The 21,350-nt window shown below is 38.3% G+C and overlaps 1 protein-coding gene across 1 annotated transcript in view; it reads right to left on the reverse strand.

The window, feature by feature from the left end:
- Positions 1-21,350, reverse strand: part of PMS1 (PMS1 homolog 1, mismatch repair system component) — a 146,065-nt gene that overhangs the window by 55,723 nt on the left and 68,992 nt on the right. The window contains exon 4 of the mRNA XM_007950224.2: positions 12,268-12,384. Coding sequence (XP_007948415.1) covers positions 12,268-12,384 — 117 coding nt within the window. The remainder of the gene's footprint in view (positions 1-12,267; positions 12,385-21,350) is intronic.

Genomic DNA, 21,350 nt, shown 5'->3' on the forward strand with positions numbered 1-21,350 from the left:
GGAATAAGAACAGAAGACACCCATGCCAGGCAGGGGAATGAAATTAGTCTTTCCATTTGAAACACGTGGCTGGGATAGGGTCCTCCTCCACCAACAAAAAGATGCTTAAAAATTATGTGACTATTGTGTAGGTCTGCTTGCCAGGGTGACAAGAAAGAGCAGAGACAAAACCAAAGCCAAGATTAAGACCAAGCCAAGTGGCTAGGGAAAGACGTCTATAAAATTCTTGGCAGGATGAGAGGCATGAACTACTAATAAACACCTGGCTTTAAACTGGGGCTAAGAGGAAACTGTCAAACTACTATAGGGGATGGAAAGTTTCAGAAAGCAAAGAAACAAAACAATAAATAAAATAAACCCCCATTCAAGATGACTCTGTAAACCAAAATTTCAAAGTATTTAAAATATCAAACAATGAGAAAATTTTCTCTCAGGAAAATACAGATAATAGAGCAATATGAAAAGTATGTATAACATGATAAAAAAAAAAAAAAGAAGAAAAGAACAGCATCTATTAAAAAGAAGATACAGAAATCAAAACTTTGTTGTTATTGTTGTTAGGTGTCATCGAGTCACCTCCGACTGACAGCAACCCTATGTGTAACAGAAGGAAACACTATCTGGTCCTACACCATCCCCACAATCTCTGCTGTACCTGAGCCCATCATTGCACCCACTGTGTCTCCCCTTTTTCACCGACCTCCTGCTTGAACAAGCATGGTATCTTTCTCCAGGGAATGGTCCCTTCTCAGTCAGACCAAAGTAGATGAGACAAAGTCTGACCATTCAAGGTTCCAAGGAGCATTCTGGTTACACTTCTTTTACGACAGATTTGTTTGTTCTTCCGGCAGTCCATGGTACTTTCAGTATTCTTTGCCAAAACCACAAGTCAAAAGCAATAATTCTTCTTTGGTCTTCCTTTTTCACTGTCCAGCTTTCACATGCATATGAAGTGACTAAAAATACCATGGCTTGGGTTAGGTGTACTTGAGTCTTCAGAGAGACATATTTGCTCTTCAACACTTCAAAAAGGTCTTTTGCAGCAGATTTGCCCAGTGCAATAAGATATCTGATTTCTTGACTGCTGCTTCCACTGGTGTTGTGATTGATATGAAATCTTTGACAACTTCAATCTTTTCTCCATTTATCATGATTCTGCTTATTGGTCCAGTAGTGAGGATTTTAATTTTCTTTATGTTGAGGAGTAATCTATACTGCAGACTACAGTCCTTTATCTTCACCAGTAAGTGCTTCAAGTAATCTTCATTTTCAGCAAGCAAGGTTGTGTCATATGCATATCACAGGCTATTAACAAGTCTTCCTCCAATCCTGATCCTGTGTTCTTCTTCAAATAGTCCAGCTTCTCTGATTATTTGCTCAGCATGAAGACTGAAAAAGTACAGTGAAAGGATACAACTCTGACACACTCTCTTTCTGATCTTAAACCACGCAATATCCACTTGTTCAGTATGAATGACAGCCTCCTGGTCTATGTACAGTTTCCTCATGAGCACAATTAAGTGTTGTGGAATTCCTACTCTTCTCAATGTTATCCATGATTTGTTATGATCTACACAGTTGAAAGGTCTTGCATAGTCAATAACACAACTAAAACCTTTCTGATATTCTTTGCTTTCAGCTGAGATCCATATGGCTATCAGTAATGCTATCCCTCAAAACATGTGCTCTTCTAAATCCAGCTTGAATTTCTGGAAGTTCCCTGGGAATGTACTGTTGCAACCATGTTTGTTATCTTCAGCAAAATTTTACTTGGGTATGATATTATTGATATTGCCAAATAATTGCCACATTCTGTTGGATTACCTTTCATTCAAATGGGTACAAATACGGACCTCTTCTAGTCACTTGGCCAGGTAGCTGTCTTCCAAATTTCTTAGCATAGATGAGTAAGTGCCTCTTACTCGTAAGTAATGGTAACTGCATGGCATCCATTTGTTGAAACATCTCATTGGGTGTTCTGTCAATTCCCAGAGCCTTGTTTTTCACCAACTCCTTCAGTGAAGCTTTGACTTCTTCCTTCAGTTCCACTGGTTCTTGATCATATGCCACCTCCTGAAATAGTTGAACACTGACTGACCAATGCCTTTTGGTTCAGTGACTCTATGTATTCCTTCCATCTTCTTTTAATGCTTTCTGTATCATTCAATATTTTGCCCACAGAATCTTTCAGAATTGCAACTCGAAGCTTGAATTTTTTCTTCAGTTCTTTCAGCTTGAAAAATGCCAAGGGTGTTCTTGCCTTTTGGTTTTCTAACTCCAGGTCTTCGCACGTTTCATTATAATTGATTTTGTCTTCTCAAGGTGCTCTTTGAAATCTTCTGTTCAGCTCTTTTATCTTGTCATTTCTTCCATTTGCTTTAGCTACTCTTCATTCAAGAGCAAGTTTCACAGTCTTTTCTGACATCCATCTTGGTCTTTTCTTCCTTTCCTGTCGTTTTAATGACCTCCTCCTCTCTTCATGTATGATGTTCTTGATGTCACCTTACAATTCCTCTGGTTTTTGGTCACTGGTGTTCAATGAGTCAAATCTATTCTTCAGATGATCTCAAAATTCAGGTGGAATATAATCAATATTTTGGCTCTCATGGACTTGTTTTAATTGTCTTCAACTTCAACTTGCATATGGACAATTGATTGTCTGTTCCACAGTCAGCTCCTGGCCTTGTTTCAGCTGAAGATATTGAGCTTCTCCATCACTTCTTTCCACAGATGTAGTCTATCTGATTCCTATGTATTCCACCTGGCAAGATCCATTTATGTTGTTGTATGGCTGCCATTTATATTGTTGAAAAAAGGTATTTTCAATGAATTATTCATTGGTCTTGCAATATTCTGTCATGAGATCTCTAGAGTCATTTCTATCACCAAGGCTCTATTTTCCAACTACCAGTGATTCTTCTTTGTTTCCAGTTTTCACATTTCAATCACCAGTAATAATCAACATATCCTGACTGCAGGTTTGGTCAATTTCAAACTGCAGAAGTTGGCAAAAATCTTCAGTTTCCTTATCTTCTGCTTTGGTGGGTGGTGTGTAAATTTGAACAATAGTATATTAATTGGTCTTCCTTGTAGGCGTATGGATATTATCCTACCACTGACAGCACTGTACTTCAGGATAGATCTTGAAACATTCTTTGTAACAATGAATGTCACACCATTACTCTTCAGTTTGTCATCCCTGGCATAATAGATCACATGACTGTCTGATTTACACTGGTCAAAACCAGTCCATTTCAGCTCACTAATGCCTAGGATATCAATCTTTATGTGTTCTGTTTCATTTTTGACAACTTCCAATTTTCTCTGTACATTCCACATTCTGATTATTAATGGATCCTTGCAGCTGTTTATTCCCATTTTGAATGGTGCCCCATTAGCAAATGGAAGTCTTGAAAGCTTTACTCCATCCACATCAAGACTGACTCTACTTTGAGGAGGCAGCTCTTCCCCAGTTTATTTTGAGTGCCTTCCAACCGAGGGGCTCATCTTCCAGCACTATATTAGACAGTGTTTCAGAGCTATTCATAAAGTTTTCCAGTAATACATCAAACAATGTTTCACTGCTATTCATAAAGTTTTCACTGGCCAATTCTTTGAGAACTAGATAGCTCCTTCCTTCCTCTGAGTCTGTCTTAGTCTGGAGGCTCCACTGAAATGTGTCTACCATGGGCAACCCTGATGGTATCTGAAATACCAGTGGCATAGTCTCCAGCCTCACAGCAACAGACAAGCCACCACAGTTTGACAAACTGACATATGAGTGGTGGAGAAATAAAACTAGTAGCGATCAATCACGTTTAGAATAAAGAATATGAAAACAATTAAATTCTGAATCCTGGAAATAAAACACATAGTTTTGGGGATAAAAATCAGGCAGTACTGAGGAATTCAATCAGAACTTAGGGAACAAATCAGAAAGAAAATAAGCAAATCTGTTGCCTTCAGGTAAATACTGACTCATAGTGACCCTCCAGGACAGAGTAAAACTGCCCCACAGGGTTTCTAAGGATGTGATCTTTACAGAAGCAAATTACTACATCTTTCTCCTATGGTACGACTGGTAGATTTGAACTAAATCTTTTGGTTGAGTTGAGTGCTTACATGATGTGCCAACAGGGCTCCTACCAGGGAATGATACAGAGATAAAAATATCAAAGAGAGGAATAATTTAAGGAGTTCCATTAATTAGTGAAGACAGAAAATGGAAGAAAAACAGTACTAGAAAATATATTTTGTTGTTGAGATCTGAAAAAAGATGAGTTCTCAGGTAAAAAATACAGTGAGAGCTTAAGTCTTATAAACAGATACAAATTTACACACAGACACATCATACTAAAACTACAAAATATCAAGTGTAAAGATAAAATCATAAAAGGTATTAGAAAGAAGATTGCTTACATAAAAATTGTATCACTGATAGATGACCTCAATGAAACAAAAACTAGAAGCAAGTAATGGAATAATTGCTTTAAAATGCTGAGAAAAAAACTATTATCAGAGCATTCTATACATAGCTCAATTACATTTCAAGAATTAGGGAAAAATAAAGACACCTTTAGAAACTAAGTTTTAAATGGATACCCTTGCTAAAAGAACTACCAAAGAATATACATGCTTTATCAAGGAAAAAAGTGAAATTAAAGGAAGAAAAGAGATAAAGAGCAGTGAGGAAAGATACAAACAAAGTAAGTTAACAAACAGAATTGGCTAAAAGAAACTAGTGTTTTGAGTTTAAAAATAAAATTCTAGATGCTAATAGCATCTAGGGAAAAAAAAACAAAAACAAAAACAACCCACTGCCACCAAGTTGATTCCAACTAACAATAATCCTATAGAACAGAGTAAAAATGCCTTATAAGGTTTCCAAGGCTGTAAATCTTTTTCTTTCTTTCTTTCTTTTTTTTTTAAATTGTGATTTGGGCAAAAGTTTACAGAGCAAATTCACTTTTCATACAGCAGCTCACATGTACTTTGTCTCATGATATTGACTATAATTTCCCACAATGCAACAGCTCCCCTCCCACTTCCTCCCCATAGTTACCTCTTCCCTGTGTCCTTCACTCTCATGCACTCCTGTCCCCTGAGCTGTCTCCCTATGCATCCCCAGCCCTTCTATTCTCCCATGATTGTTCTCTCCAAGGAGTGTATCTACCTAATGTAAATGATCAGCTCATACACCTGTCTTTTATTTGGCTGGAAGCCACAGGAGTAGGTTCAATTCCTGACCTGAAGGGCAGCTAAGGGGCCACAGTCTCAGTGGTTCCATCAGGCTCTATCAGACCAGCAAACCTGGTGCCTTTTTTTTTTTTTATTTTTTAAATGATTTTGAGTTTTGTTCCACATTGTTCTCCCACTCTATCCAGGATCTCCTACATAGATCCCCCTTCAAGCCGTTGACTGTGGTAGCAGGGTACCATTTAGTTCTTCTGCTCTCATAGTAATATAACCTGAGGATCACATGGTGTACCAGTCACTTGGACTGATTGTTTTCATGGATCTTTGGTTTTCTTCATTCTTCTTTGTTCTCAATGAGGAGAGACCCATCGTTGCATCTAGATGGTCACTTGCAAACTCTTAAAATCCCAGCTGCTACTCGCCAAAGTAGGATGTGGAACAATGTTTTTGTGTAGCATGTTATGCTAAATGAGCTTGATGTCCCCTGCAACCATGGTCCTGAGCCCATATGTCCAACTACTTGGTCCCTCTGGGTAGCTAGCTGTGGCCAAGAAGTGACTACAACCTTGTCCCTTGTCAGCTCTACTATGTACCTGGGAATTCTTACAGAACATACCAATATACTTGTAGATACACTGTCTGCCAACCCTATACATGGTCTTGGGTACACTCCCCCCTGTATAAACATACCTAATAGTTCAGCCTGTCCACCCAACTATCCAACTGTAGATCAATGTTTGCCTTCACTGACAACACAGTATTGTATGTGCAAAAGGGTTCATCTTTGTTGTCTATACCTCCCATGTACTTCTCTGTGTTTTCCTCTTCCTTAATGCCACCATGTTGATCACTCACATTTGGTACACCACCCTTCTCTTCACCCAAATCAGCATTTGTCTCTACCTATCTAACAGTGTCCCCTCCCCTCACCTCCCCTCCCACCCCTGGTAACCAACAAAGAAAATTTCCTTCCATATATAAACCTTTCCTTGACTTTTTACAATAACGGACTAATACAATATTTGCTCTTCTCTGATTGACTTATTTCACAACATAATGTCCTCCAAGTTCATCCATGTTATGTGGTGTTTTGCTGATTCTACGTTATTTTTTAGGGTTGCATAGTATTCCACTGTGTGTATGTACCTTAGTTTGGTTATCCATTCTTTTGTTGATGAGCGTCTAGGTTGTTTCCTTCTTTTGGCTACTGTAAATAGTGCTGCAATGAACATGGGTGTGCATATATCTGTTCATGTCCTGGCTCTCACTTCCTGAGGATATATACCTAGTAATGGAATTGCTGGGTCAAGTGGCATTTCTAATTCCAACTTTTTAAGGAATCACCATACTGCTTTCCACAGTGGTTGTATTATTTCACAGTCCCACCAGTAGTGTATGAGAGTCTCAATCTCTCCATATCCTCACCAGCATTTGTTATTTTCTGTCTTGTTGAACTTTGCTACTAGTGCTGGGGCAAGATGGTATCTCATTGTTGTTTTCATCTGTATCTCTCTAATGACTAATGATCATGAGAATTTCTTCATATGCTTGTTGGCCGCCTAAATATCCTCTTTAGTGAAGTGTCTATTCATGTCTTCTACCCATTTTTTATTTGGATTATTTGTCTTTTTGTTGTCGAGGTATTGGAGTTTTCTACAAATTTTAGAGATAAGTCCCTTGTCAGGTATGTCATTGCCAAATAGAAGGCTGTAAATTTTTATGGAAGCAGACTACTTCAGCTTCCTTTGGTGAAGTGGCTGGTGGGTTCAAACCATTGACCTTTTGGTTAGCAGCTGAGTGTTTTAACCACTTTGTCACCAGAGCTCCTTAGATAACATCATAGGCTGTAAGCTGGCTGTCACTGCCATCGAATTGGTCCTGACTCATAGATACCACTCCTTGGGTTTCAGAGGTGGTATCACTACAGAAGTAGACTGCTAAACTTCCTTCCAAGAAGTAGCTGGTGGTTTTGAAACGCCAGCCTTCTGGTTAGCAGTCTAATGCCTTAGGCACCACGCCACCAGAACATCACAGGAGATGTAAAAAATTCGTAATTTATGGAATTGTAATAAAAATCCTTATTCAGGAGGAAGCCAGAGATAGTAATTTTAGAATTAATACAAACTTATCTGTGTATGCTAGAAAAAAATTAAAGGGTGGCCATTATAAGAATGTAAGTGGAATCAATGACTTATAAACTAGTAGATGAATAAAAAGAGAATAAAGATAACTTTATCAATCCACAGAAGATACAGCAGCAAATAAAAACAAATATGGGACAAATAAATCTAAATACATACTAATAAAAATACATACAGTGGATTAAACACACTGTATTTTATATTAGCTATTTATTGCGTCTAACTCCAGATTCATCCTTCATTGTCCGATCTACATAAAAGGATCTGAACCTTTTATAAATTTTTCCTTTTCCACTTCACATGGTGTTAGAATCAAAAGGAGCTGGAAAGACATTAGAGACGAAGCTCTTTTGATTCCGTTTCCAGTGCTCACTTGGCAGTGCAGATGACTTCCCCAGCTTTTTACTTCTGCTGTATACAGAAGTCTTTTCAGCACCCACTGGGATTGCTCTTCTAGCATCAGTTTCCTACAGTGCAGGCAACTTCCAGCACCAGACTCCTGCAGTACACACATGAAGCTCCTGCAGCACCCAGCTTTGGCAGTGCTTGATGGCCACCGTTACCCAGTGGCCAGCTGCCTGCCCCTAGTACTGGTGGTTCTATAGTAAAGAGCTTCTGGTGAGACACTCCATCAACAGACTTCCTCAGCACTCTAGAGTGTGTATTTCTTGCAAGGTCTGCCTATATGACACCACAGCAAACCTTTCCACTATTTAGTGAGCTATAGTGAACACTGTTGAGTCCCCTACAAGTCTGGATCTCAGCCTTGCTTGGGGATGGGGGGTTGGGAACTGGAGGGGATTGTGCTAGGGCACTGTCTCTCAGCCCTAGAGGTGTTAATTCCAACTCATGGCAACCCCACATGTTTCACAGGAGAACTGTGCTCCACAGGGTTTTCCAGTGGCTGTAAGGTTCTGGAAGGAGTCCCTGGATGGTGCAAATGGTTAAATGCTGGGCCGCTAACTGAAAGGCTGGAGGTTTCAATCCATCAAAGACGTGCCTAGGAAAAAAAGGGCTGGCAATCTATTTCTGAAAAATCTGCCACTGAAAATTCTATGGAGTACGAGTCTACTCTAAAACACATGGGGTAGCTATGAGTTGGAATCGACTCTACAGCAACTGTTTTGGGCTAATCTTATGGAACTAGACCACCAAGCCTTTCTTCTATGGCTATGTTGGGTAGATCTGAACCACAATCCTTTTGCTTTTTAATTAAGGTAAAATTTACAGAAAATAGTATTTCCCTTTTTAGTGGACAATTATGAGTTTTGACAAATACATATAATTCTATAATCATGGTCACACTTAAGATACAGAAGAGTTCCATCATCCCCTAAAATTCTCCTGTGCCCCTTTATCAAATCATCCCTTTCCCCCGAGGCAGCCACTGATCTATTTTGTTCCTATAGTTTTACCTTTTCCAGAATTTTAAATAGAACCAAACAGTGGTGTATTATACCTTTTCCTTCCCATATATAAAATACAGTCTTCTCATTTCCCCCGTCTTGAAAATTTTTGATGTTCCTGACTTACCACCAAATGAGTCATTTGTCTCAGACTTATCTTTCCAGTATCATCACTTAGTACTTGTATCTTTCTTTTTCCCCACTCCAAAAAAACCCTACCACCATTGAGTTGATTCTGATTCACAGCAACTCCTCTTGGGTTTCCAAGGCTGTAAATCTTTACGGAAGTAGATTGACTCACTTTCCTCCTGCAGAAACACCAACCTTCTGGTTAATAACCAAATGCCTTACTCACTATGCCACCAGAGCTCCTTGTCTCCACTCCACACACCTTTCATTCTTCTTACAAGAGAGTACACATCTGCAAATATACCTTCCACCTCCAACTCTGTGTTACCTCCTTGTCCATCCACATATTGTTCCCTTTGTCCAAAATGCCTTTTGTCAACTTTATTTATAGAAAAAGCATTGTAAGTAAAGACACTAAACAAAGGTCCTCCTGAGGAGGGGATTGGGGAGGAGTAGGAACTTTCACTTTGCTTCACATCCTTATAACCCACACATCATAGGAACTTTATGTTCAACATCATAGGAACTTTATGTTCATGGAAAACAACTACATTCCCTTTCCCATCACAAATGAGGTTTAATATATTAGCTATGTATAAGGGGTGGCTGGCACACACTAAGCCCATTAATTTGGTAAGCATGCAGTCTTTGATTACTAAGAACATCACAGGTTTATTATTGTTCAGTTTTGGGAGGCTAAATGTTACTTGTCACCTTGAATGGTACTTGTCAGTCTTTTCCGTCTGTTAGAATAAAACAGTTATTATCAGAATTAATTAGACAAATCAGTCTACCAACTAAAAAGGGCCACAGACAACCACACACAAAACTGCAAAGGTACCTATCTTGTCCATCTGAGTTCTTGTACATTGGTGTTTCATACCAAATCCTTTTAAAACCATTAGAATACCTTTTAATCAATTCCCTTCCATTTCAGCTTTGCTACAAAACTTTTTAGGGACACCAAAGGCTTTCATTTCCCAGATGTTATCTGCAGTGGTTAAAGCATTCAGCTGCTAACCAAAAGGTCCGCAGTTCGAACCCACCAGCCATTCCATGGGGGAAAAATAAGGCAATCTGCTTTCTTAAAGATTTACAGCCTTGGAAAACCTATGAAGCAGTTCTACTCTGTCCTACAGGGTCACTATGAGCTGGAATCAACTCAATGGCAATGGGTATCTCCACGCTGTTGCTGTTAGGTGCTGTCGAATAGTTCCAGCTCAGAGCAACCCTATGTACAAAACACTGCCTGGTCGTGCACCATCCTCACAATCCGTGCTATACGTGATCAGCCACTGAGTCAGTCCATCTTCCTGAGGGTTTTCCTCTTTTGTGGTGACCCTCCACTTTACCAAGCACAATATCCTTTTCTAGGGAATGGTCCTCTGACAGTACGAGCAAAGCAGGTGAGGTGAAATCTGGTCCCCTATAGGGGATATCCCTATAGGTCATGGTAATTACTACCACAAAGCCAACTAACATTATTTCTATCATCTTTTAAATGTCCAATTTACATTCTTAATTAATGAGAATAGTTTGGGCCAAAGCGGTTGCTGTGAACTATTTTGTGCTCGTCCGAGTATTTCATTCTGGGCCAGCTCTATAATTCTATGTCTGAAGACCTCTGGGCAGCAATTTGTCTTGTCTTGAAACTACCTTTCACAGCAACTGCAGTTTTTACTGTAATTAAGTATTTATTTGAGATGACTTGTGGGGAGGTGGGATGGTAATGGAGATTAAAAGGGACTTTAATATCCTTAAGCCATCTTTCAGAGCCACCAATAACTTCACTTCAAATAGAAATTCTGAATGAACTCTTTCATCTCTCTTAATCATGGGAACCAGAAACAGAAGAAAGATTGCAACCAATCACTGAAAAGAGGAAGAGTAGAAAAGAAAAACTAACTGTCCAGCAGAAATCCAGAGAGCCTTCAGGCTAAAAGTCAGGAGACAACAATAACAACAACAAACTCTTCCAGAAAGTATGTAGAGTATGTCTCTACCTCATATGGCATATGGGATTCCCCCAGCCTCTGCTCTGGGATTCTCAATCTTCAAGCACAGCCTGACAGTTACCAAGTCCAGTCATAAACCCAGAGTTTCCAAAAAGACTTCGTATTCATAGGACAGACATCAAGACAATGTGAGGCTTAAAGAGAAAAAGATTTGAGGAAAAGAAAAAAGATAGGATAAATAAAATAACTGACCTCCCAAGAAACAGAGATCATTCAAAGAAAAGATAAATTGAAAAAACATTTAAAATCTTCAGAGATTCGAGGTTTCATACCTATAAAATAATAGGAAATTATGAAAAAGCTGTAAAAACAAATAAAAAAACTCCTCTTAGAAATTAAAAATAAAAATTTCAAAATAAAATAGCATTTAATAGGAAAGATGAAAGATAAAGTCAGGGAAAGGAGAAGGATATCTGAACACAGACATACACACAGGACACACAGAAGGAAGATGGCCATGTAAAGACTGAGGCAGAAATGGGGGTAATACAACTACAAGCCAAGGAAAGCAAAGGATTGTCATTAACCACCAGAAGCTAAGATGAGAGCTGAGAACGATTCTTCCCTTCACGGGGAGCATTGCTGTGTTAACACCTTGTTTGGTCTTCTACCATAATAGGACTGTGGGAGAATACACTTCTGTTGTTTTAAACTACCTAGTTTGTGGTAATTTGTTACAACAGCCCTAGGAAACTAATACAGACTGACAATATAAAAGTAGAGCTGGCAAGACTGAAAGAGGAGAGTATACAAAGGGAAGAGCAGAGGTTTTAATAACCTTATCCAGTACTAAAACAAGTCAAGAAATACTGTCTAAACTGGTAGATCAAGAAAAGGAAGTTATATTTAGGATGGGAAGAAGAGAAAGAGGGTAAATAAGCTCAATCCTCCTCATTCATAGTGAAAGTAAATAGAAGAGATTCTAAAATTAAAAATCCGTCTTAAATAAACAACATAAACGCAATAACCCATAGCTGTCGAGTTGATTCTGCCTCATAGCGACCCTACGGGACAGTACAGGACTGTGCTATAGGGTTTTCAAGGCTGTGATCTTTATGGAAGGAGACTGCCACATCTTTCTTCTGCAGTGTGGCTGGCGGGTTCGAAACACCGACCTTTTGATTAAGCTGAGTGCTTAACACTGTGCCACCAGGACTCTTGTAAGTATGAAAACTAAAAACAAACAGAAAAGGTAAAAAGGGAAGCAGGCCAGGGAGGAAGCTTTAATATAAATGCTATATGGATTTTCCTTTTCACTATGTACACATATTTAATGAAAATATTAAATGGAAAAACCCTTGACTATCCCAAATGAGAAACATCTTAACAGCTTCATTACAAAATATCAATTTAATATTAAAGAATAGTTGTGTTGCATACCTGAGAATCTTCAGAGTTGTACTGAAAGGATTCCATATTGCCCATAATGGCAGTTCCCAGAACTGACATAAGAGCCATCTTGTGATCTGATACTCTGGTTTTCTGCCAAATAACTGCCTAGGGACAAAATGACACAGACAACTTTTAACATAATTTAGGTTTACTAAACTCAATTTACTAAACTTCTATTTACTAATTTTACCAAATCCCTTCTTGGGTTTCTGAGGCAGCATCTCTACGGAAGCCGACTACCCCAGTCTTCCTTCCAAGGAGTGGCTGGTGGGTTTGAACATCAGCCTTCTGGTTAGCAGTCAAATGCTTTAGGCACTATGCCACCAGAGCTCCTCGATTTTACTAAACTTCAGTTTATTTAGCATCCCTCTCCAGCGTGTATTTTAAGGATCATTTAGAAGAGATTTATGAGCTACGAATTTTGACAGAACAAACCCTGGTTCTAAATTTTAGTAGTTGTATATGTTGCAACGTATAATTTAATCTCCCTGAGCTTCAGTTTTCTCCTATTTTCAAGGTGACTAAGAATCTCCCAGAGTTATTGGAAGATTAAGATATAATATAGCAAGCATTCAGGTCAGTGCCTGGCATCAGAAGTTTCAAATGAATATTAATTTTCTTTTTACTTCTAATTCCAAGGCCCCTCTTCAGAGTGTATTTAAATTAAACTTTTACTCTTTTTTTTTAAATTACCTTTATAATTCCCTTTTATAAACAGAACTCACAAAAGCTAACTTTTATAGACATAATAGTTGAATCTGAGCTTGGATTTTTTCACTGCATGTATACAGTAGTATAGTTTAAGAGAATCATGATCAGGTTTGATATACTGAAATTTCTTCAGTTAACAATATCCAATTATATTCAGATCCCTTAAGAAATCACCAATGTACCAACAGACGAGAGGACCATGGGAACTTGAGTCTACATGACCCTGACACCTGAAGAACTGAATTGTGCTTGGACACTACTGCCAACCAACTAGAAAGGAATCAAAATAGGAGATACTGGGTAGAGTTGGAGAAAAATGTGGAACAAAACACAGAATCATAAAAAGGACCCCACTTACAGTTCTGACAGAGATTGATGAAACCCCTGAGTTTATGGCTGCTATTCACCTTTCGGGCCTGGAACTGAACTCACTCCCATGGCTTAAATTCTAGCCAAACAACAGGCCTATCAAGTGAACAATTATACCAGATAGGTATGCTCCTTGGAACAATCAACCATGAGAGATCAGAAGGACAGCATTGAACAGGCAGACAGATCACAGGACAAGAATACATAGGAAAGAAGGACACAGGGAAAAGGCAACCACAGGGAGGAAGTGGGAAGAGAGCTGTTAATTGTGGGGACTGCAATTAATGCCACAAAACAAAATGTGTGTTAACTATTGAATGGAAAACACATTTACTCTGTAAACTTCCACCCAAATCACAATTAAAAAAAAAAAAGAAAGAAAATAAACCATCAAAGCAAACACAATTCATTCATTTGACAAATATTAACTTAGTACCTCTTATGACTGTGTAAAAGGCAGAGAGAACATTAAGGATCATCAACATTCGAGGAGCAGGAAGAGAAAGGAGATAGAAAAGGAGTCACTAGGGCAGAACAGCAGGGGCACATGCTAAACAGAACAAGAAAATATGGTAAGAAAAACGAAGCTGTCATACGTATCCAACACTGAGAATCCAAGTAAGAACAGAGATGTGACCACTGGACGTGAACACTGGAACCAGGTAGGTGAGAATAGTTTTAGGAAAATAAAGATAGATTTCAGTGACATAAATAGTGACTACAGGAAGAGCATTAAAAAGTAAACCTAGACAGCACCCTTTGAGAAAATGTGGTGTGAATTGCAAGCAGAGATCGGGCAGTAACCACAGGCAGGTATGGATCAAGGGGGAGTCATAATCTGATATACTTCATTAGGAGACAGTGAGGGTGCGGATGCAAGCAGGTTTGCAGACTCAGTGGCTGGGGGTTGAGAAAGCCTCTCTTCATTCTCTTCTATTTTTTGTGAGTGCATTGAAGTAAGAGAGGTCATTTGTTGAGAGTGAAAAAGATCGTGATTTAGAGATTTAGGATTTAAGAACTTGTGGGATACTAACAAAAGATACAGAAGAAGAATTGCTGGGGAGTACTAAGAGCTCTGGTAGCATAGTGGCTAAAAGCACTTGACTGCTAACCAGAAGGCTGGCGGTTCAAACCCACCAGCCACTCCTGGAAGGAAGGTTGGGCAATCCTACTTCCGTAGTGATACTGCCTTGGAAACCCAAGGAGGGGTCGCTATGAGTCGGGCCGACTCGACAGCAAACAACAACAACAACAACAACAACTAAGAGCTCATTTGAGGCAGATTATCTTTAAAAGACTAAAAAGGCAGTACTCACATCAAAAAAAGTTTTCAGTGAACCAAGTGGGTAAAACTGAGCAATAAAGTTCTAATTCCCATCCTACAAGGAGCTCTGGGGTGCTGTGGTTAAAGCATTGGGCTGCAGTGCCCGGCCACCACTGTCAACCACTGGGGAAGAGATCAGTGCAAGAGATCGTAGATAAAGTGGGAAAAAGTTTTGTAAAACAAAACTCAAAATCATAAAAATGACCAGGCTTACTGGTTTGATAAAGACTGGTGAAAACTCCTAGTCACCTTTGGTGCCTAGAATTGAATGAACTGCCGTGGCTTCCAGCCAAACAATAGACAGCCATATAACATGAACATTTACACCAGCTAGGTACACTCCTTAAGGAGCTCAGGTGGCATAGTGCCTAAGGCATTTGACTATTAACCAGAAAGTTGGTAGTTAAAACCCACCAGCCACTCCGTGGAAGGAAGACTGGGCAATCTACTTCTGTAAAGATTTACTGCCTTAGAAACCCAATGGGGGTTGCTATGAGTCGGAATTGATTCGATGGTAGTGAGTTTGGTTTTGGTTTAGGTATACTCCTTAATCAACCAAGGGACATCAGAGGGCAGTATTTGCACAGGGAAATAGTTCAGAGGGCAGGAATGCACAGGAAAGAAGGACACGGAAAAGGTAACCAACCACAGGGAGGAAGTGGGAAGAGAGCTGTTACATTATGGGGATTGCAATCAAAATCATGAAACAAAACGTGTATGAACTGCTGTATGGACAATGAAGTTGCTCTGTAAACATTCACCCAAATCACAATTATTAAAAAAAAACAAAACAAAACACTGGGCTGTGTTTTGCTTACTTTGTGGCGCTCCAACAGAAATATCACAGGTGGATAGTTTAACAAACAGGAGTTTATTCTCTTACAGTTTAGGAGGCCAGAAGTCTGAGTTCAAAGTAGCAGCTCTAGGGGCTGGGTGAAAGCCCCTTGACCTTGTACTTTAGTCTGCCGCTTACTCCCAGCCCACTGAAGCTAGAAGCGTCTCTTTACTCAAGCAACTGCTGGCTGCTGAGGCTAACAAGCCTAAGGTCAACAAGTAAAATGGCACAATCCCAAAATCACCAAACAACATGGTAAATCACTAGTCCAGAGACAGTCCCAAGACTGGCAGAAAATATGGCAGACTGCTGAATGCAGGGTCCAAGTGTGCCAATAAACTGCAGAGACCTTTCTCAAAAGTTCTCCTTATACACTGGAAACAGACTACACCCCTAAAGCAGCTACTCAGCTGCTCCAGTAGATTCCACCATAGAGGTGATTACTAATCTCATCATGGGAAACAACTACATCTAGCTGCCTAGCCACTCAAAACCAGGTCCAGCCAAGTTGATACATAACTTTAACTACCACAAGCTGCTAACCAAAAGGTCAGTGATTCCAACCCATAAGTCACTCTGTGGGACAAAGATGAGGCAGTTTGCTTCTGTAAAGATTCATAGCCTTGGAAAATCTATGGGGCTGTTCTATTCTGTCCTTTAGTGTCCTGTGAGTCAGAACTGACTTGATAGCAGTGGTTTTGTTATTTTCCCATTCTACATTTCATTTTTTAATAATTTTGACAATGAATGAAATTGGCATACTTTTAAATTGAGGCCCAGGTGATTCTACAGTCATCTCTTAAAGCTTAAAAAAAGACAGAAGTGTTTGACTCAGCTAGAGACTGAATCAAAGGATTCTGGCCAAAAGAACTCCATAACAATGACCAGGAATAAATGTAGGTGAGAAGTACTGATACTATTATGTACACTAAAACGAAAGATGAAGTAAATAAACTCATGCTTTTCTCTTATTGGTATGTGTTATGGATTAAATTGTCTCCCCTCCCATCCCCAAAATATGTGTTAGAATCCTAACCTCTATACCTATGGATGCAATCATGCTTGGAAACAGGGTTTTCTTTATTTCATTAATCAGATTGTACCTGAGAAGGGTGGGTTCTAAATCTAATCACTTATAAAGTATAAAAAAAGCAGATTAGACATGGGAGGCAGACAAACATGGGGGAAGACATGCTATCTGAGGATCTTCTACAAGCCAGAGAACTCCAAGAAATCAAGGAATGCCTAGGACTCCAACAAGGAAGGAGTCAACGTGGCCATAATCCTGATTTGAACTTTCAGCCTTCAGAACTGTGAGAAAATAAATTTCTGTTCTTAAGTGACCACTTATAGAACTAGCTCACTGGACAGCATGTTAGGAGATAGCAGTGAAAGTGCCATTAACAGGAAATATTTCTCTAATTTTTTAAGGTAAACTATGCACAAACTTTGGTACTTTCCTAATTAATACTGTAGCCAAGAACTGCTGGATTGGAGAACAGAATGGACAAACTGGTAAAAGGGAAAGAGGAGATGGGAATAGATTAAGGGAAAAGAAATAGACTTGATATAGTTGGTAACTGACTGTATGTGGAAAGAAACAAAAGAAGAATCACAAATGATTCATAGGACTCTGACGTGGGGACTGGAATGGTATTAGCATCATTCATTAAGATAGGAAACTGAGAAGTAGGTTTGGTAGCAGGAGGAAGATGATGAGTCCAACTTTTTACTACTGAATTCCTATCACAGAGAATAATGCTAGGTGCCCAGTGGTGCTCAATAAACACTTATTTGTTGAAGAAGTAAACAATATATTTTCCTAGAGAAAAATAACCTGAGTAGAAATGAAAACTACCTCTTTAAGGATTAAGATGCTGATTATCACACCACTATAACTGTTAAAAATTAATCTCTGTCTGTCACTTTAGGAAATCTAAAGAAATATTTGCCTTTCTCTCTCTTCTGTTACTCTTTCCTTCCTTCCTTCTTTCTTTCACAGCTTTATTGAGATACAGTAATTCCCATACCATACAATTCACCCACTTAAAAGTATACAATTCAATGATCGTTAGTATATTTACAGAGGTGTGCAACCATCACCACAATCTAATTTTAAAACATTTTCATCACTCTAAAAAGATTACTCTGCAATCCCAAACAATCACTAATCTTCTTTATTGCTATTAATTTACTGTTTCTATAAATTTATCTATTTTGGGCATTTCATATAAATGGATTCATACAATACATGGTCTTTGGTGACCAGCTTCTTTTACTTAGCATGTTTTCAATGTGTATCTATGTTGTAGCATGTTATCAGTGCTGTATTCCTTCACATGGCTGAAAAAATTACACTGTATGGAGGATACAGCTGATTTACCCTTTCATCAGTTAATGGACATTTGAATTGTTTCTAGGAGAACTCCTGGGTTATACAGCAACTTTATGTTTAATCTTTTAAGAAAATGCCAAACTGTCAGCTTTCCTTGTGTTTGTGTACGTGTGTGTTTAAGCCTCTAAAAAGGAAAAGTGAGGGTTTCTGTTACTGTGGCGTTTGTTTCATACCAGAAATGATTTAAGCAGAAATTTTAAAATAACTATGAGAGTCTGGGGAGCTCTGGTAGCATAGTGCCTATGGCACTTGACTGCTAACCAGAGGCTGGCGGTTCAAACCCACCAGCCACTCCTCAGAAGGAAGGTTGGGCAATCTACTCCCATAGTGATACTGCCTCAGAAACCCAAGGGAGGGGTCACTATGAGTTGAGTCTGACTCGACAGCACATAACAACAACAACAACAACAACAACAACAACATGAGAATCTGAGGATCTGAATAACCTGCAACTGTATGGGAGTGAAATGTTGTTTCATACTTTACATATCACAAGCTACTTATATATAAGAAGCAACAGTTGAGCAGTAAAAACTTTCTCACAAAATTTATCTCTCTAGACAATGCAGCTCTCTACCAATGGAATATATACTTATAGAAGTCAAGAAAATATTTCAAGAAAAGTAATGTTTTAAAATTTCTGCACTGAATATTGCTATAAAACCTGTGACACTGCTAATGCAAACATCATACTATTCATTTTAGTTTATATTAGAGTGACACCTCAGATACAGATAGAAATCTCAGCTGCTGATTAATGCAAGGATGCAGTTTCACTGCCTGATCTGCAGAATAGCTAGGATACAGGACTGTAAAAAGATCAATTCAAGAAATAAGTTTGGAAAAGTTGTGACATATGAAAACGATTAAATGCAAACATTTTTTAAACAGTGAACACTGGGAAGTTTGGGAGTTTTTTTTTTTCATATTAGTTATTGCAACAGGTCAACGGGGTTAATTTAGGAGCATTTTCTAAACTAGTTTCAATTGAGCTAACAACAAATGATAAAGAGTTCTGCCAACAAGCTAAGTGTTCATTATTAGGCAATTTAGATTCATTTTTAAAACAAGATCCATTACTAAACAACCAAACAAATAAAATATGACAATTAAAAATCGACAGATTTAGAAGAAACTAAGTTTCAAAATACTACATTTTCTTCAGTAAGTAGTTTTCACTTGTTTTCCCCAACCATTTCCTCAATTTTATATTCTTTTCAAACATAGAGATTTTCTTTTCACTTACTGAAGATTTTCATATAGATTTCACCCTTAGGCTGAAAGCTGAACATGTGCTAAAAATACACACACATACCCCCATATATTTTCTATCTAGGTCACACAAAGTTGGAGCATCTGAATGTGCCAAGTAAGAATTTGACTCTACTCAGTATGATGACAGTGCAAAAACACCTCAATCAAAAATATATTATTACATACACACCATCTTATGTTTGATTAAAGATAGTCAAACATATCTTACTCCTGTTTGTACTTCATTGACACATACAATTTGAAGGAAATTAAGTTAAATGTGAATACTCAGTACTTAAGTAGTAAACCTCAATTGTAAATTCAATTTGCGGCAAATGAGAAAATATAAGTAGCACACTGTTGAGCACAATTAACTAAAAAATTCAATGCCAAAAGTGTTGGGCAAAGGTGATTCCTTCTGGAATATGAAATAAAGACTATACACTTTTGGTCTAGAAAACCAAACCAAACTCAATGCTGTTGAGTCAACTCAACTCAGCAACCCCTCCTTGGGTTTCCAAGGCGGTATCTCTACAGAAGTAGACTGCCCAATCTTCCTTCCGAGGAGTAGCTGATGGGTTTGAACTGCCAGCCTCTGGTTAGCAGTCAAATGCGACCAGAGCTCCCTATGGTCCTACAGTGCAACCAAATTTTCATGCAAACTATACACACAGATGTACTAAGAAATTCACATTTGTATTTCTTCAAAGTCAGAAATTTTAAATACTTCCGAGATCTTTCAGAGTTTCTATAGCTAGATTCATACCTACTGCTACCTACTTCTAAATATCTATACTGATTCTGATTCAGAAAAAGAACAGGGGTGCCAATACCATATAAGCAAAAGGCAGTTTTTCTACATTGCCAATAGGACAACAATACTAGTCATAGCAGCTTATCACTAAGACATTGCTAAATGTTTTGAATTAAGTGTAAAACTATGAATTATTCCATCAAAAAATCAGTACTATTGTTAAAGAGGGAGGTGTGGTGGCATAGTGCTTAAGGCATTTGACTGCCAATCAGAAGGCTGATGGTTCAAACCTACCAGCCACTCCTTGGAAGGAAGACTGAGCAACCTACTTCCTTAGAGATAATGCCTCAGAAACCCAAGGACGAGTCTCTATAAGTTGGTTTCAACTCAACAGCAGTGAGTTTGGTTTTGGTTTATAATGTTAAGGAACAACAGTACATTAATATTTGATTTTTGCTAAGTAGCCTCAAGCTTTCAAAAAAAGATACTTGGTAGAATTTGTTCAGCACATTTTAAATTTAATATCTCATCTTTTTTTTTTTTTTCTAACTCTGCTAAAATGTTTCTTACCTTATATATATTTTTGGGGGAATAAAATATGCATTTTTTTTTTCTGCTTAAGGTTACAAAGAAATTAGTAAAAGTGAGCAAAGGTGAGACAAACTTTTTCTCTCTACCTTTTCATACATATCAGTTTCTGAACCAGGTAAAAGTATGACTGATTTTAAAACTTTAATAATAAAATTTAAAAATATTAAATTCTCTTTTGTGTAACTTTTGAGGGGAGATTATAGATATTCCTTTCTTTGTGGTCTTTAAAAGTTAAGACCTAAAATAATTTCCAAATGGTAACGAAAAACCACCCCAGCAGTACCAGAAATGTTTTTCTTGATCACTTCTGTTCTCAACACCCTGAGCAACTGCCTGGACAACTGAATCAGCTTCCTCAATTACAGAAAGACAAAATGTAATTTGCTTCAGCCTCTAAATACCCTAAGAATTATTTTGTTAGTCTCCTAACTAAAACCTATTTGGATCTGTTTTGGCCACAAAGCAAAAGAAAATCCACATTCTCATGTATAGTCCACAGGTCCTTCAGAATGTGGACCCAACATTTCTGGACCCCTCTTCTACTTTAAATACGTATTTCATACGTATTCATTTCATATGTATTCATATTGTAAGGTCCTTGAATAACCCAGTTTGGTTTTTTTTTTTGAGAAATTCTTTATTTATCCTTAACTTATTTATTTATTTATTGTGATTAGGGTGGAGATTTACAGAGCAAATTCACTTTCCATACAGCAGTTCACATACACTTTGTCTCATGTCACTGACCACAGTTTACCACAATGCAACAGCTCCCCTCCCACTTCCTCCCCATAGTTACCTCTTCCCAGTGTCCATCCCTCCATACTCTCCTGCGCCC

Source organism: Orycteropus afer, unplaced genomic scaffold (genome assembly GCF_000298275.1).
Source record: "Orycteropus afer afer isolate SDZICR_OR568_19922 unplaced genomic scaffold, OryAfe1.0 scaffold00001, whole genome shotgun sequence".
Classification (NCBI taxonomy): domain Eukaryota; kingdom Metazoa; phylum Chordata; class Mammalia; order Tubulidentata; family Orycteropodidae; genus Orycteropus; species Orycteropus afer.